The sequence below is a fragment of the Pygocentrus nattereri genome, chromosome 28, assembly GCF_015220715.1.
Source record: "Pygocentrus nattereri isolate fPygNat1 chromosome 28, fPygNat1.pri, whole genome shotgun sequence".
NCBI classification, from domain to species: Eukaryota; Metazoa; Chordata; class Actinopteri; order Characiformes; family Serrasalmidae; genus Pygocentrus; species Pygocentrus nattereri.
Window position 1 is genome coordinate 16,606,589 of NC_051238.1, and position 18,259 is coordinate 16,624,847.

General features: G+C 39.1%; 1 protein-coding gene across 2 annotated transcripts; it reads left to right on the forward strand.

The window, feature by feature from the left end:
- The first annotated feature begins 6,363 nt into the window (after positions 1–6,363).
- Positions 6,364–17,700, forward strand: paox1 (polyamine oxidase (exo-N4-amino) 1). 2 transcript variants are annotated; one of them, XM_017693520.2, is made up of 9 exons: positions 6,364–6,501; positions 9,229–9,298; positions 11,676–11,843; positions 12,399–12,822; positions 13,865–14,058; positions 15,103–15,352; positions 15,586–15,698; positions 16,224–16,381; positions 16,625–17,700. In XM_017693520.2, the coding sequence occupies exons 1-9, from the start codon at positions 6,466–6,468 to the stop codon at positions 16,778–16,780; spliced, it is 1,569 nt and encodes a 522-aa protein (XP_017549009.1). In that variant the 5' UTR covers positions 6,364–6,465; the 3' UTR covers positions 16,781–17,700. The 2 variants fall into 2 exon arrangements, with proteins under 2 accessions (XP_017549009.1, XP_017549010.1); XM_017693521.2 differs by lacking the exon at positions 9,229–9,298 and having other exon boundaries at positions 6,371–6,501.
- The last annotated feature ends 559 nt before the right edge of the window (positions 17,701–18,259 follow it).

Sequence of the window (18,259 nt, forward strand, 5' to 3'; positions counted from 1 at the left end):
AGTGAGTGAAAATCGTAGGTGTGTAGCCCCCTTATAGAACTTAAATGCAATATATATATATATATATATATATATATATATATATATATATACTGACACTGAATATACACATATACACAATATTTAAGTGGACTATCTTCTAATCTAGTTATTTCAGAAATATTTCAGAAAAAATTAATAACTTGTACTTAATGGCCATTTTGACGGAAAGACAAATAGATGCCACTTAATGCCGACGTGTCTAGTCATATGTGCATATATTAGGTGACTCCAAACAGGCAATGGATCAGCCAATCAAATTATTCAATTGAAACTTGCTGGTCAAGTTCTACTTTGCCCACAACAGCACACCACTTTGCTAATAAAATGGAAGGAGAGGCAATAAATGTGCTTCTGTGCTTTGTCCCTTCTTCACTACTGTAGATGAAAGGCAGTGTGGTGAACACAAACAGACTTATAGTATAGTCCTGCCACGAGGCAGCCAGCCAATTCTAATTCAGCTACGCTTCAAACATTCTTCTGCAGATATGACCTTCTGTTGTCATTTCTTCTGATATCTGCAAATGCACATGCCAAGTCCAATTTACAAGTGAGTAAAATAAAATGAGATGCAAGAACTTCATAATTTGAAAGTAGTCACTAATGCTAGAAACATGTATATGATATAATCACAAATGAATCACTTATTTGGGTTAAGTTTACAGGGTAGGTAGAAAAATTTCACTAAAATCAATAGAACTTTGATCATTCCTAAAGGGCAGTTGGGACCTGACAGGCACAATACATTAAATAAATAATAATAATAATGGCACCTAAAATCAGCACAAAAAGTCAAAGGGTCCACAGGATTGCTACAGTGGCATGCAGCACTGGGACATTCTGACCTAAAACTACCATTTAATATGTTATTAGTCATGTCATGTAATATTTTTCGGTGCAGCATTGCATCTTCAGCCTTATCAGTTTGGAAGAGTTCACAATTTTGTATGATATTTCTGTTTTGGTCCATCAATGTTCTCTTGCAATACCCATGCATCATGCATCACTGGGAATCCTCCCCCTATGCTGATAAAGAAATCTAGTGTTGTATCACTGTTGTAGAGGCTAATAAATACAGTCATAATATTCGGCTTCCTAGCACTACTGCTGCATAGCCAGCAGCTGGCAAAAAAAGAAGAAAAAAAACCAACCCATCTTCATGTGTCTACACGAAAGTGCTTGTAGTTCTTTAGAGGGGACCTAATATACTTTTCTGTTTTTTCCTTTCCTTTAGTGTGTTATATAGCTTTTTGTGCATGTAAAAGTACACACCAGAGGGAGTAACACGCTCGCACAGAAGCTACTGTTCTCAGGTGCCTGAAATGCGCAATTGGGATTCCAGCCCTTTTCCTTAGTTACAAGATGACACAATCGTATAACACAATTCTTATTGCCTGCCTACTGGCAAGTTTGGCATGCCCTCACACAAGAGCGCTACAATGTACATTCTTAACACTCTGAAACGTCCTCTAGCTAACAAAGGTGGATCCTGTCTACCATCTTGTTTTACCTGACTTTCAGGATTGGACTTGGGCTCAGACTGATACGGCAGAATTGACACCATTGTAGTAATAGTCACAGCGGTGAATGAGTCACAGAGAGTGAATAAAGATGTACAGTATGAGAAAAATAATTTCCTTTTGGAACATTGAAGTCTGCAAATCTATTCTTGTAAAGTGCAAAAATAGAATTATGAACACTGAAAATGAGCATAATATGTCCCTTTTAAAAATTCCTCCCACCTTCAAGATGCAGTACATCATCAGAGGGTGTTTTCCTAGTCTTTAAACCAGAAAACCTCACTCTCCGGACTATTGTGTCACTGTTATAGGGGGCATGCAGGCATGTTCACAATAAATATAACAATGGGTAAAATTGTATTTTAATAATAAAATGGTATTTTAATAATATTTTAATAATAATGATGTTTATTATAATGCACCTTTCATTTAGGAGAAATTTTAGAGAGTGTCTTTTGTCTTTTAAACCAGTTACTGGTTTAAGGTTTAAAAGAATAGTTTTCATTGGCATAAAAGTGGACCCCCTCCTCACCCCCACACACATAACAGTGTGGAAAATGCCAAAATAAGAGACATGCTGTAGCTAGAACTAGACATTCAGACCCAGCACTATAAAAGAGCTGGCAGCTAAGTGTGCTTTGAGAAAGTGTCATTAGATTTAAATGGAAGCTTCATAGAGCCTGTGGATGTGCTCTGTTATCATTGCTTAATGGCCTTCCCTCTGTGTGAGAAGATGAGAGCAAGTGGCAGGGCATCTCTGGTTTCCTTTTGATTCCCTGCACCAGCACGCAGCTCCATGGAGCCATAATGAGTGCATGAGTGAGCATACAATAATGCCTTTCTCTCCAGTAGGCCCTAATTGGTGCTACAAATATTGACATGCCAGTTTGGTGAGGCACTGACTGTAGCAGATGACACGACTGGCAGAGCCATCTCCTGTTTGAAAGAGAGACCGAAAGAGAGACAGAAAGACAGAGACAACAGAGCAGATAGTCTCACAATGGCTCCAGTTAGACTCCAAACACATGTCCCATTGTTGGTGGTTCATTTCTTGTTTACTGTAGGAGGGAGAAGAGAACCCACACAGTGCTGGACCTGCTGTCATTCCTTCCCTTCACTTCAGCTGCTTAGGAATTGTTTAACTGGTGTTGGCAGCAGCCTTTAGAGTAATCCTCCAGCATTTGTCAACCTAAACTTTGTTTGCTGCATCTATAATATGTGGTCAGTTACCATAGATTTTTACCTGTTTCTCTGATCTTAGAAAAAAATAGAAAACTTGTTTTCTTGAAACATTCTTATAATACAGAAGTGTCATGTCAATTTCTGTTTTTTGTTTTGTATAGACATATAAATTAGTATAGATATACACACAACCTATGGACAAAAGTCTTGGGACTCACCTCTTAATCATTGAATTTAGATGTTCTTTCAGTCACATTTGTACAGGTGTATAAAATCAAGCACCTAGCCAGTCAGTCTGCCTTCACAAACATTTGTGAAAGGACAGGTCTTTCTAAAGAGCTCACTGAAATCGAGCGTGGTACTGTAATAGGATGCCACCATTGTAACAAGTCACTTCATGAAATTTCTTCCTTCCTAAATATTCCACAATCAACTGTGAGCGATATTATTAAGAAAGTGGAAGCATTTAGGAACCATAGCATGTCAGACCACGTAAAGTTACATAGAGGCTCACCGAATGCTGATTCAATGCTCTGCTGATTCAGCAACTGCTTCACTTCCAAACCTTCTCCGGCATAAATATCAGCACAAAAACTGCACACTGGGACCTTCATGGCATGGGTTTCCATGGCCAAGCAGCTGCATGCAAGCTTTATATGACCAAGCCCAATGCCAAACATTAGATGGAGTAGGGTAAAGTGGCCGCCACTGGACTCTGGAGCAGTGGAAATGTATTTTGTGGAGTGATGAATCATGCTTCTATCTGGCTATCTGGCAGTCTATACATAAAATGAAAATGTTAGATGCGTAGCCCCCTTATAGAATTTAAATGCCATATATATATATATATATGGCATTTAAATTCTATAAGGGGGCTACGCACCTAAGATTTTCACTCACTTTCCACCTGTGTAAATATGATGTGACAATAAACGTGTTTTGCTTTGATTTGATATATATAGTGTACATGACTGTCAGCACATCCCAACAGTGTATAAAACCAGCGCTGTATGTGAGAGAGAGAGAGAGAGAGAGAGAGAGAGAGAGAGAGAGAGAGAGAGAGAGAGAGAGAGAGAGAGAGAGAAAGAGAGAGAGAAAGAGAGAGAGAGAGAGATAGAGAGGACTCACTTCAGACATTGCCCCTGGACAGTCCTGCCCTGACAAGCCATTCCAGCTCATAGTAGAAAACTGCACACTGAGAACATTACACTAATCCTGCTCAAAACATACACTATCATCTCTCTCCCAGGCACGTCTCCAGTTACTGATCAGTCATTTGGAGTTACGTGATCAGTCTGTAATTAAACATTGGAGCATAACTGTGATTTATGATCATTTCTTGAATAATGAGAATGCACAGCCTGTGTGTGGCTTCTTTATTCTCAAATGAAGGTTCAGTAGCACATTTCAGACTGTCATCAAAACATATCACTGTTGTAACAAAATTGTTTTATTTCAAGCACTTTCCGGCTGTTTCTACAGGTCCATTCATCATGAAATGTTCACACAGTATAGAAAGCACCTGCTATTGTAAAGTGATGTAAAAAATGGAGTAACAAGGTTTTGTTTTGTCAGTAGCAATATGTGAGAGCAAGAGCTGAGGGGCAGTCATGGCCTGACCACTCTGCAGACACAGCCTCATGTCTGTGCATTGTCTTCACCATCTGTGGCCTACAAGGCAGGTCTGTTCTCCCCTGCGGACATCATTTATCACTTACACTCACCTACCTCCTGGCCAAGCCCCTCTCAAAGCCCCCTGCTGCCTGTGAATCACAGGAAACTGGCACTGCACACAATAATCACGGAAAGATGATCAATTATACCGGTGACGAATTAATGTCACAATAAGGTCATTGCTTCATTTGGCTATGGCTCGACAAAGGGCTAGCTCAAGCTGTGAAAGAGTGAATGGGTGGCTCCTCTACTGCCCAGGCCCTGGACCTTTAAACAACATTTGCGCACTGCAAATCAGAGCAAACAGGTGATTCTCATACAGTCTAATAACATTGACAAATGAAGGCATTTGGAAACATAAATATGGTTTAAATCACCTAATTTAAAACACATTTCCACACATTTAGGTGAGAAATGTATTATTAGGAGCACTGAGAATGCAATATATAGTATTTAGTTTGAAAATGCACTAAACAGTGAAAATAATATGCTCCTATACTCATGGTCATCACTAGGCCAGTTCTCGGTGGGCTTTAGACCCCTCTAAGTGTTATTTAGCCCCCTTTCCCAAATAAATCAACATTACATACTAGTTTATTCACAATAAACTGTGATAGCAGGGCATCACCTGAGGGTGGTGCTGCTGCTGCTCTATTGTAGCACTGCCTCTGCTGTGCTGAAACAGTAAGTAGTTACATAAGTGAATTAATCCTTCTACTATATGAACTTGTGGCAAATTATGGTTTGTATAGCTGGCTATCTGAACATAATTTACTTGGTTGCTTGTTAGCTTGCAAGAAATAATGTTTAAGACGTAGTGGCTTTGTACTTAATACAAACCATAAAGAGACAGATCCAAACAGTCATTTTGGATACATTTTCTGGCTGTTCCTACTCTAAAGATTGATGAGCAGACATTTGGTGCCACTGTGAAAAAAAGGTGGGGGACTTTGCCCTTAGTACAGGCTTAGTCCCTTGTCCCCCTTATCAATGATGCTCTAGTGACACCCCTGGTTAAACCACCAAAACAGCATGTAAACATTTTAAATGGTGTTTTGGTCCAGCTGGAGTTTAAAATGGCAATAAAAGGATTCCTTGAATCAGAAAATATCAAATAACAACTACCTACTTCCTTAGTAAGTTTACTACAGATATGTCTCATTCAATGGTCCAGTTAGGCAGAGTATTTAATTATAGGTACAAATTTTACTGTACACTTACAGTTTTGTTGTAAGGAGCATAAAGCCATCTTTAAAAACACTCTTATCATTGCTGAAATGCAAATAAAACAATCAGTAGGCAGAAAGCTTTTCAAAAAGATGAAATGGTTGCATCCTGAAGGCAACAGTCCCAACAAGAACCATCTAAAAGCCTATAAGAACAGTGGCAACCCTACTGAACTAATCAGCAGTACTTCTACTAATCTCCGCCACTGTGCTTAAAATAGTACTTGAACAGTTTAAACTCATGGCCCAACTTTTTTCATTCTTGGTCTGAACTATTTAGCTATTATTTAAGGATGTTTGATTTGACCTGCTAGGAAATGATCCATACCTATCACCTCTCCTAATAAGAAAACAAGCACATTTCTATACGATGTAAAGCTTATTAAATATGGTTTCTTTTAAAATTTTATTTTTGATGTCATTAGGCTCTTACTGACTGATTGTACATACAACAATACAAATTTTAGTATGTGAGCTTTACACAACCTGTATATCTGCTGGGAAAGATAGCACAGACCAGCATGCTGGGCTAACGCATATGCAGACCAGCATAGCAGCATCCAAAATACAGCCATACTGGTTAATGTGTGTTTGTTACTTTCATTAAAAAAAACTTCTCAAGAACTCTTCCAGTATTTCCAGTTTGGACGGGTCAGCATGACCGCAGCAGATTGATGGAAATGTTGTGTTATGGCGCCGCCTATTGACTAATCGAATATTAGCGGGTGACCGTAAACACGGAGGAGCGTTAAGTTCAGCACGGAAATATTTCTGCTAACGGAATTATTTTAACGTTACATACCGAGAGAGGAATTAACCTCACAATGAAGTGTTGGGTTACTGCCACGCTGCATATCATGGTCAGTGAAGTCGTTTTCTACTAACTTTAAAGACTGTTTAGACTGTGTTTCGTCCTGCAGGCACAAAGATGGCATCGCGTTTTTGGATATGAAAAACCCAAAACAGAGCCGAAGGCTGTTAGCAAAATCCAAGTAGCTGTGTGTTCCTGAAGGCTAGACCAGCTTCAGATAGGAGATCCCTAACTCCAAATAGGTCGGTCTTAGCTTCAAACAAGTTTGCATTCTGTCAAACGCATGCAACCAGGCTTCACTCTAGTGGGTCCAGCACTCTTTGCGATGGTTTGTGTTGGATTTATTTTAAACGTAGCGCTTTTGTCAATGCTGTGGAACATTTTAATATGGTAAGGGTGGCGTGTCCTCAGGTGAAACTCGTCAAATGTCTTTCTATAGTTTGGCTTTGTTAAACTCAGCACAGAAAAGGGAGAGACATCGCCCTCAAGCCAGACTAGTTCTCACTGTCAGCCTGGCATATCTCACTCAGCAGCGGCGTAGTCCACTGTATTTCACTAGCTGGCATATTCCACTCAGCGGTGACATATTAGTTGAGTAAGTTACATTTTTATTAAACTAGCACTGACATATTCACTCAGAGTCTGGCATATTCACTCAGAGTCTGGCATATTCACTCAGAGACTGGCATATTCACTCAGAGACTGGCATATTCACTCAGAGACTGGTTTATACCTCTCAGAGACTGGCATATGCACTCAGAGACTGGCATATTCACTCAGAGACTGGCATATTCACTCAGAGACTGGTTTATACCTCTCAGAGACTGGCATATGCACTCAGAGACTGGTTTATACCTCTCAGAGACTGGCATATGCACACAGAGACTGGTTTATACCTCTCAGAGACTGGCATATTCACTCAGAGACTGGTTTATACCTCTCAGAGACTGGCATATGCACTCAGAGACTGGCATATTCACTCAGAGACTTTCATATTCACTCAGAGACTGGCATATTCACTCAGAGACTGGCATATTCACTCAGAGTCTGGCATATTCACTCAGAGACTGGTTTATACCTCTCAGAGACTGGCATATGCACTCAGAGACTGGCATATTCACTCAGAGACTGGCATATTCACTCAGAGACTGGTTTATACCTCTCAGAGACTGGCATATTCACTCAGAGACTGGTTTATACCTCTCAGAGACTGGCATATGCACTCAGAGACTGGTTTATACCTCTCAGAGACTGGCATATGCACTCAGAGACTGGCATATTCACTCAGAGACTGGCATATTCACTCAGAGACTGGTTTATACCTCTCAGTTACTGGCATATGCACTCAGAGACTGGCATATTCACTCAGAGACTGGCATATTCACTCAGAGACTGGTTTATACCTCTCAGAGACTGGCATATGCACTCAGAGACTGGTTTATACCTCTCAGAGACTGGCATATGCACTCAGAGACTGGCATATTCACTCAGAGACTGGTTTATACCTCTCAGAGACTGGCATATGCACTCAGAGACTGGTTTATACCTCTCAGAGACTGGCATATGCACTCAGAGACTGGTTTATACCTCTCAGAGGCTGGCATATTCACTCAGAGACTGGCATAGTCACTCAGAGACTGGTTTATACCTCTCAGAGACTGGCATAATCACTCAGAGACTGGTTTATACCTCTCGGAGGCTGGCATATTCACTCAGAGACTGGCATATTCACTCAGACACTGGTTCATACCTCTCAGAGACTGGCATATTCACTCAGAGACTGGTTTATACCTCTCAGAGACTGGCATATTCTGCTCAGAACCTGGCATATTCACTCAGAGACTGACATACTCCACTCAGAAACTGGTTTATACCTGTCAGAGACTGGCATATTCCTCTCAGAGACTGGCATATTTCACTCGGAGACTGGCACATTCTGCTCAGAGACTGGCATATTCCTCTCAGAGAGTGGCATATTCCTCTCAGAGCCTGGCATATTCCGCTCAGAGAGTGGCATATTCCACTCAGAGTCTGGCATATTCACTCAGAGACTGACATATTCCGCTCAGAGACTGGCATATTCACTCAGAGACTGGCATATTCCGCTCAGAGACTGGCATATTCCGCTCAGAGACTGGCATATTCACTCAGAGACTGGCATATTCCGCTCAGAGACTGGCATATTCACTCAGAGACTGGCATATTCCTCTCAGACAGTGGCATATTCCGCCCAGAGAGTGGCATCTGGCATATTCCACATGTGGCCAGAATGTGCTAGAGGCTTGATAAACACAACTTACTTTCATTCTAGTGCCAGAAAATCATTAACAGGCCAGTCCACTGAATGTTGCTGCTTTTTGATTATTGAAAATAACTATAAATACATGAGCAGAAATAACATTAGGATCCATAACATCTCAATTCACATACCAGAATTAAAAATGAAAAAAACAAAAAGAACCTAACTGTGATATTATGATCAAGTTTATCATAAAGTGCTCATTGGGATTAAATAGAGGGACATCAAAAGGTAATAACAACAGTGGCTGCTGAGAGGAGTTTCTTTACCCGTCTTTATTTTCAAGCTGAAAGCTGCTACTGTTTCTGGAAAAGATGAACTCACTTCCATTTGGAGCCATGACCCACCCATTCGGGTTACACCCCTCCCATCTGGAGGTTTTCCAGCATGCAGTGTTACTCTACTCTGGAAATGAGAAGTGTCTTCTCTGCAGACATTTTGGAATAAAAGGGCTGAATCATTCTCTGTGTCCTGCAGTGCGGTGCAGCGTTTTACCTCAGCTCGGTCAGCTCAGTCAGCTCACTCAACAATACAAACCTTTTTACAGGTAGGCTTTAATTATTGTGTTTAAATGTGTGCTGCTGAACTTCACACTGCAAACAAGACTAGAATGGCTGATGTTTTTTATGGGACCTGAGCTTTTTAAAGAGCATAACACAGTACTAACACATGAGTAATCTGACTAGATATAGAGCGCCTGTCCTGCTGCTTGAGTACAGTCTTTAAACTCTCTACACTCTTTGATTATTTTGGCCTCTGTCATGTACTTGGTGTTTTCCTTTTTAATCCAAAAACTAACAAAGTAGACCTTGGACACAGTTGTTCTCCACTTTCTCTTTTTGGGATCAGTGGAAAATTGCATGACCTGCATTCTTCCTTTAGCATGCTGTTTAATTTGAGATGAACTGGATGTGCTATATGCAGAATACACTATATATACAGGGCAGATGCTCTTCTGGACTGTTAGTGTTCTTTCCTGGAGCTCTACTACTCTGAGTTCAGTTCCAGTCGACCTGAATCAGATTCTCAAATGCCCTTGAAGGCGTTGTCTCAGCATTAGGTGGGTTAGATAAAGGCAGGTGTTGTGCCAAATTCAGAACATCTGCCAGGAGAAGTACACCCTCTCGGGAGCGTGCACACTGTCTTTTACTCGAAAGCAGAGGAGATGCGCTTTCAGTTTGTACTAGAAGGACTAGAAGAACGTGTAGAGGATCACACTCTTTTCTTCTAAATTACAGTGACTCATAAATTATAATAATACGGCACTGCATTCACCTCATATACAAGAAGATTTACAAGTACGTGCTGTTTGCAGACATGTACTGCTACAGTAATTTCATAGTCAACTCAAGGGAATGGTAGTGCTTTATAAGACAGATATATAGTTTTTTGCTGAATTGTTGTTACAGCCATGAACATTTATTGCAAACACACACTGGCTCTAAGTGTCTATCACAAGAATATACAGAAAAAAGTTTCAAGAGGATACTTTTTAAGTCAGTCCACATGCCAGGAAAAGCACCCGCTCTTAAATCTGCCTACGTGTGATACTTGCATCAATGAAACGCAAGTATCACATGTTAATAACAAATAATCATGACTAAAAATGTGTCAGCAGATGAAAGGCTGTGGGGACGCTATTTAATGCAGTCCACCTGCCAAGAAATGCCCCTTCCTAATTGTGGCTACATTATTATTACTTTCATGCTACTTATACAGCGAATACTTAGTGGTCCCAAATATGTGTAATTAAAACATTTCTCTTTATTGACCCATGCATGAATTGCTTTTAGTCCCACATATATGGGACCAACATGTGATAACTGTGCAAGTTTCAAGAATGCTTAACCATGTACACTGTTAGAAATAAAGGTTCTGTGCATGTACGTTTTTCATAACCTATTGTTTTAAAGCAATAAAATAAAAAGGCTGGAGACGAATCAGGGTGTGTGGAGTCAATACAACTTAGAAAATGTCATTTCAATTGATTATGATACAATTATGTATACTGACTAAAGGTACTGAGATGTGCCCTTGAAGGTACCACCTCAGTGACAAGAGGGGTACGGCCCCAGTGACAGTTTAGTACCTTTTTTTCTAAGACTGCAGCTAGATTTAGGAGGGGGTGCAGTATCTGGCAGGTGGACTCTCTCAAAAGGCACCCCCTATGCCTTTCTTTCTGTTTACACAACAATGACATATATTGAGTGATACATGTTTGGGCCCATGTTTGTAGTCGGATTTAAGAGGGGGCTTTTCCTGACAGGTGGGCTGAGTTAAAAAGCATCTTCTTGTAACTTTCGTTCTGTGTACACAGTCATGGATGTTTTAGTGATATACTCTTAGAGCCAGCGTTTTCTGCAATAAATATTCATGGCTGTAACAACAAGTTAGCAAAAGCTATGGGGACAATTTCCAGGCAAGTGGTCTGTCATATAAAGCATTTCCATTTCCTTGATTGAGCCATGAAATGACCCAAGTTACACGGCAGCAGTATCAGCGTATCCAGATCATAATGAGTAGCATTTCCGCCTAGTCTTTTTTTCAGTCCCAGCCTTTGCTGAGAGCCTTCTATCTATCGACATTCCTCAGTGTGAAACGAGTTCGTGTTTGGTTGTGAAGGAAAAGCGACGCGTGTGTGAATTCACGCTGCGTAGAGTGAGCAAACAGCGGTTTATACAGGCCTGTAGAAGAAACGAACGCAATAGTTTGCACGTAGTTCTAGTCGATGCGAAGTGAAAGCGGATCTGCTCCGCTTTCGGGTAAAAGACGTTGCGCGCGCGCTCTTGATAGGAGGTGCTTATCCTGACGGGGGTGCCGAATTCGCCCCAACACCGGAACTGAACACAACAGGGCCATTTATCCCCAGGAGCAGAACTGAGCAACCTTGTTTTATATGTGATGAAAACCTAATGTCTCTTTAGTAAACGCCTCAGTAATGATGGACGTCCAGCAGCCTCGGATTGTGGTGGTCGGTGCTGGTGTGGCGGGACTCGGAGCGGCCATCAAGCTAAAAGAACTGGGCTTCACTGACGTCACAGTGGTTGAAGCGGCGGACACCGTTGGAGGCAGAGTAGCCAAAGCGAATATAGGTTTAAAAACTCTCCTGAATGAATGCACACACTACTGTCCACAAGTTTTTAATAGTGTAAAATCAGTTCGGTTGCATAACCGTTGAAAAGGCTGTATAGCATTGAAAAGTGGGATAAATATTTGTCTTTCGAATGTGATCATATGTTGTAAAGCTGTTGTATGTAGATGCAGTATATTATTTAACATGCAGTCTAAATATCTTCCTGAAATATATAAAATGTTGAATAAAACGTCTACAATACTGTGACTAGTTTATAGTATAAAACATTGCATTGTATTTTCAACAAAAACCCAAAATGACTAATGATTACATTGTTTGAAGATTATCTCTGCAAAAACTAGTTTTGTAAAAGAGGAAATCAGAAAACTCTCTTCAACGCATGATCTGGTTTTCACTTCTCCTATTTTGCGTGAACAGCAATGACACTTCACGTGATGCAGGCTATTTTTAACGATAAAATTGCTCAACGTAGAACTTCATTTTTCATTAAATAGCCCTTGCCTGATTCGTGTCACGTCCATCCTACATTTCATTATCTGTTTGTTTTGTGCAGGGAAGGCATGGGTTGACACTGGAGCTCAATATATCCATGGTTCATCTGAAGAAAACCTGTTCTACTGTCTTTTTAAAAAGTATGGCTTTCTCAGCCAAATCCCTGATGAGGGAAACAGCGTGTTTTACAGACACGACGGACGCAAAGTCGACACAGAATTTGCCCAACGTGTGTACGAGAAAGGGGAAAGTATAATTCGGTATCGTGGAAATAACACAGGGGGAAGCTTAGGAGAACATTTTGCAGAGAAAGCTCATGGTGTCATTGAGGCCTCGCAGGCTGATGAGAAGACGGTTGTGCAGGGTGTTCTTGCTTTGGTTGGGAAGGACTACCTGCTGAGCATAGCAGCCTCAGACCTTCACGGTGTCTCTGCAGATTCATGGCAGTATTACATCAACATGGGGGATGATCTCAATGTGGAAGGGTATGGAACATGTTCAGACCAAGTTAACACTCAAACAAGAATCTTAAAGTGATGAGTCAGTGGCTCGGTGTCCCAAGTCAGCTTTAGTTTGCACTGGAGCTATGAGGCTAATGGAGCTAAAGAAAAGTAGATCAGGCCAGCATTGTGCAAACTGCATGCCTAAAGCGTCACATGCTTACCTCAAACCATGTCAAGTTGTTAAAGTCACTGTGAGTTGGAAATTATAATGCATTATTCGTTTGCACACTGAAGTGTTTCAGATTGAAATGCAGGGCAGATCTTTGAGCTAGCTGAGCATTTTTGTTCCATCTTAGGCAGGGGAGGAAGAAGTGCATAGTAAGCATTATATTATTGGTTAATATTATAGAATAACATACATAATCAAAACTCATGAGATGAGTTTAGAGATGGGTAAGAGTCATTTTTTTGTTGTGAGATTACAGTAGAACAAGAATCTTCTCATTAAAATGACATGATGAATGGTGCGTAATATGGCCAGGGACATAAGTTAAAAAGGAAAAAATGTCAATTATGATTTCAGCTTGAATTGACAGACTTGATTATGTGGCTTCTGATACTTTATGGCATACATAAAAAAAGTTTTATAATCGTTGTTACTAGTGGTTTTACCTATGCAATGTATCTTTAGTTTAAACCCCCCCGGTGAAATGTTTTGTTGATTTTTGAAGTGAGAATAAATTAACACATCTTCTACATATTTAAATATGGTGTTTTTCAGCAAATGTTAGGTCACGATATCTATGAAATTTCTTCATTTTTTTTTCTTCTCAATATGTTCAAACTTTTGCATATAGCTGTAAGCATTTAATAGACAGTGCTAACTGAAGGCTGTAAGCTCATTACTTATTAGCTGCCTTAGCATCGAAGCTCCATAAACTAAGGAGACACTGAACATGTCTTGACTCATCAAGTACATTTTGGTTAAGAAGAAAATTTGATAAATCAGATTTTTAGTTGAATCATTGCTTTAATCCAAAACAGGGTTAATATTGTTGTCCGAATTGATGTCTCACTGTTTTAGGTTCATGTTTCAAGTAGTAGAAAAGTTAGCAGAGAATTTCCCCAAGGAGCGTTTGCTGCTGAATAAGGCCGTAAGAAAGATCGAGTGGGACGGCTCTTTCCCTGATACAAAAGGCCTGGAGTACCCTGTGCGTGTGGTGTGTGAAGATGGAGCAGAGATTCTGGCAGATCATGTAATCGTCACTGTCTCTCTTGGTGAGTAAGTTTATACACATGAAACAAGACAGTTGTATGGAAAAGTTTAGGCACCACTGGTCAAATGATATATTTTGATACAATCACTGTTGCATCTTTTGCCATTTTCAAAAATCACAGCATCCAAGCGGTTCTTGTAACACAGCTATCAATCTTTCTAGTCTTGATTTTATCACTTTTCTTTGCAGAATACTAGTTCAGAAATATCCACAGATCATCTTGCATGCACAGAATGTTTAAGAACTTTAATGTTTCATTTATTCGTAGTTAAATGTTGATTTTGAAGTATGTTTTGGATCATTGTCCTGTTGTAATATACTACCTCTTTTCATCTTCAGACATTAGCTTCCAGGATTTGTTGATATTTAGTAGAGTATTTTCTTTCTGCTACCTAACCCCAAAACATAATAGATCCACACTAATGCCTAACAGTTGGCAAGGTTTTCTTTTATTGACATGTTTCTCTTTTTCCCCTTAAACATACCTTTGGTGTTTGTTGACAAAAAATTCAATATTTGTCCCGACAGTCTACAACTCTCAAATGCCCCTGGCTTATCTAAGTATTTTTGCAAACTTCAGATGTTGATTTTTTTTAATGACATCAGTTTGTTTTCTGATACCCCTACATGTAGATGATGTTTGCGTAACAACACTGTACAGTGGGCCACTCCCGCCCTTGTACTTCACAATAATGTGAGGTTTTACTTTGCATAGCTGACCGGTCTATGAACAGAGTTTCTGACATTTTTGGGGGGTTTCCACATCTTGTCTTGATTTCAACAGTTCTCCTTAACTTCCCGTTCTGAATGGCATTTAGGACATTAGAATTAACAAGCTGGAACAAAACAAGTAATTTGATCATGAGGTGCCCAAAGTTTTGCATACAGCTGTATGTGTCTGAATTTTACCTGGTCAAATATATTTCAAGCCCACACGTTAATATAAAACAAAGCATAAGTCTTCTGTTTTTGATTCTTCTTTTGGGTAATGAATCAGGGATGTGGCTCACACAGTTCTTTAAAAGCCCATTATTTTTTTTCACAGGCTGCCTCAAAGCTAAAGCAGCCAACCTCTTTAACCCCAGCCTCCCAGCAGAGAAGAAGGAGGTGATTGAAAAACTATCTTTTGGGAACTTGGCTAAGATTTTTTTGGAATATGAGGAAGCCTTCTGGGAGAAGAATGTCAGTTGCATAAGTTTTATTTGGGACAATGATTCTGTTGCATCTGCGCCCCCCAGTCAAACTGAGTGGCTGAAACACCTGAGTCAGTTCACTGTCATGAAACCTGAGGAAAGGTAACTGCTGTGTTTTAACCCCTTACAGTTCACAAACTTGGCAATAGATCCAGACTTCATTTTCTCAATCCTACAACTTTACAGTAACTCATTCATTTGCATCACTTTCCATGTAGGTACTGAGTAAAAAGCCTTAGGGCTAAGACACTTAAGCAAATGTAATTCATTTGAGAGTAACGTGACAGCATTGGTATGAAAAGATACATTCGATTTTTTAATTTTTCTGTTTCCAGGTTTGGCAATATTCTGATTGGTTGGTGTCCTGGAGATGTCGCTGACCTGATTGAAACCATGGCAGAGAAGGAATTAGCCAGTGCCATCACTGAACATATCAGGATGTTTACTGGTAAATTACCCATGAACCATTTCATTCGCAAAACTAATATTATAATAATCTAAAAACAAACATAATTTTAAACATAATCTGATATAATATGTTAACATTGTCAGAGTTTCAAAATGTATAATTCAGCTTTATGTCCATACTGTCCATCTATGGATACTTAACTACAGAAAAAGCTGATGTGATGTCACCTAGTACCTTTATATTATATCTACCTATTCACCTTAACAGTAGTTTAGCCCTATTTATTCACTGGAATTAGGGCACTGATCATTTAGATATAATTAGTCTTAAACAGATAAAGAGTGGCTGGAAAATGTATTCATGTTAAAATGAATTATGACCATTTCTAGCACAACAGATTACATAAAAAATGTAAATGGACATTGAAGAAAAAATTAAATGTTCAATGAACAATGTAGGCTATAGCATATTTAAAATTTTAAGAGTTTTGATTATTACTTAAAAACAATGTTTTAATTAATATTTGAACAAATCTGTTATAAGATGTTCATTCTGTCTCTCTAGGAAATCCAAATATTCCTCCACCAAAGAGTATTATGTGCACACAGTGGCGTAAAAACAACTTCATGCGCGGTTCCTATACTTTCCTCCCAGTTGGTGTAGATGGGAAAGTCATGGATGTCCTGGCTGAGCCTTTGGTGGCCACTAAGAACCCTAACAAGGTGATTGCCTTTTCATAAGACTGAGGTCACATGACTCTGTATTATAGTTAACCTAATAAATAACTGTAGTAACAAGAGGAATGGATAAATGTATTGGCAATAACATCTACTATACATAGCCTCACTGAAAAATCTACTGAAAATATGGAAAGGTCATGTTCATTTACAAATATGAGTAGAAGGAGAATATTTGAAATGTATACACCCTGTTATCTGAGTATAATTTGGTTGTTTGTGTTTCAGGATCTTCAGGTTTTGTTTGCTGGAGAGGCAACCATAAAAACTCTGTATGGCACAGTGCAGGGATCTATAATTTCCGGACACAGAGAAGCAGAGAGGCTGGCGCAGCGTTATGGCAGGACAGCACCCCCTGCAGTTCACTGTGAGAGTCACACTTAAGGGTCCACTGTCACACATTCTTCCCTGAGTTCCACTCTTCCAAAAAAGAGTCCTAACTGATTTACTGACCTCATATCTTATGGCCTCATAACCACATGAGTACATGACCTCTCTAACATATTGTTTTTTCTGTGCTTTTAAAACATATGTAATTTTTAAATGTATTTTTTGTGCAAAAATAATCTTCAACATCAATAAAGTTCTATCTATGTAAAATTGTATCTATCTGTCTAAATGAACACTGTACCATGATGCCTTAAAAAAACAGTCAAAGATAAAACAGTACTATCTTCACCATGAGCTGCCAGAGCTAAACTGCTGCAGAGCAGACAAATGTACCATCACTGTTGCGATAAAATCTCATATCTCTATAATACCAATCAAAAATGAATAAAAAATGAACAAAAATGGAAATATGATGTTTTGTTCCAGCAGCAATGATATGTAAAAGCTTTGGTCTTCATGATATCAAAAGTGGGCTGGTTTTCCAGCTTAGCTTCAATATGTGGACGGTATATTTTGAATTTCTAACAAAGTTTACGTTCTACATTCTCAGTTATTTTTTTGATGTAGCTTTGGAATTCCCTACAACTGTCTGCATGACTGCTCTGTTCTTTCTTCCTTTAAAGCTCACATGAAAACCTTCCTCTTTCATGCACGTTAATCTTCCAAGTCTTTTTTCCTTCAATGTAAAATGGTCCTGGGTTTGTTTGGTTGTTACTTTATAAGTGGACTATTATTAGTAGTAGTAGTATTATTAGTAGTATTACTATCATTATAAGACAATTTTGGTTTTCTGTGTTGGGCTTGTGGGCCCTAGAAAGCTAAGTCCATTCCACTTGTTCATTCTATTTGCGCATTCTGCAGTTTTGCTTGCTGTTTGCGGTGTGAACAATAAACAAAATGTGTAAAAAGATAAAGTGTGTCTTTTTTTTTAATGCAGACAGTTTCACAGGTCTAATGAAAATAACATGAACGTTTATGATGACTTGAATAATTGCAATATATAAAAAAGTGTATGTAAAGTGTATTTATCAACATGAATGTTGAAAAAAATTATTTTTGCTTAGTTTACTTTAGTCTTTAAAGACATTGTGGAATGAAACTGTATATTTGAAATGTATCTTACATATATAATACATGCCCATGTGAATCTTTTCCATATGATCTCACATGACTGACACCATATAGAGTGAATAGCCACAAGTACAAAGTCTTTGCATATTAAATTATCATTGCTGAAGAACCAGCGGGTCATATAGTTTCCATAATTTGATTATTTTTGATTAGAAGTGTTATGCCTGTAGCTATACATATACCCTTAACAAATGAAATAGATTTAATGAACGTGTTGTGGGAAAAGTGAAGTGGGGGCAGACAGTCTTTTTTCTTTCACAATGAATGACAGCTGTTGTTAAAAAATCATTTTATTTTCATTTTTTGTTCAGCTTATTTTCATGTTGTGCTATGTTTCGTTAC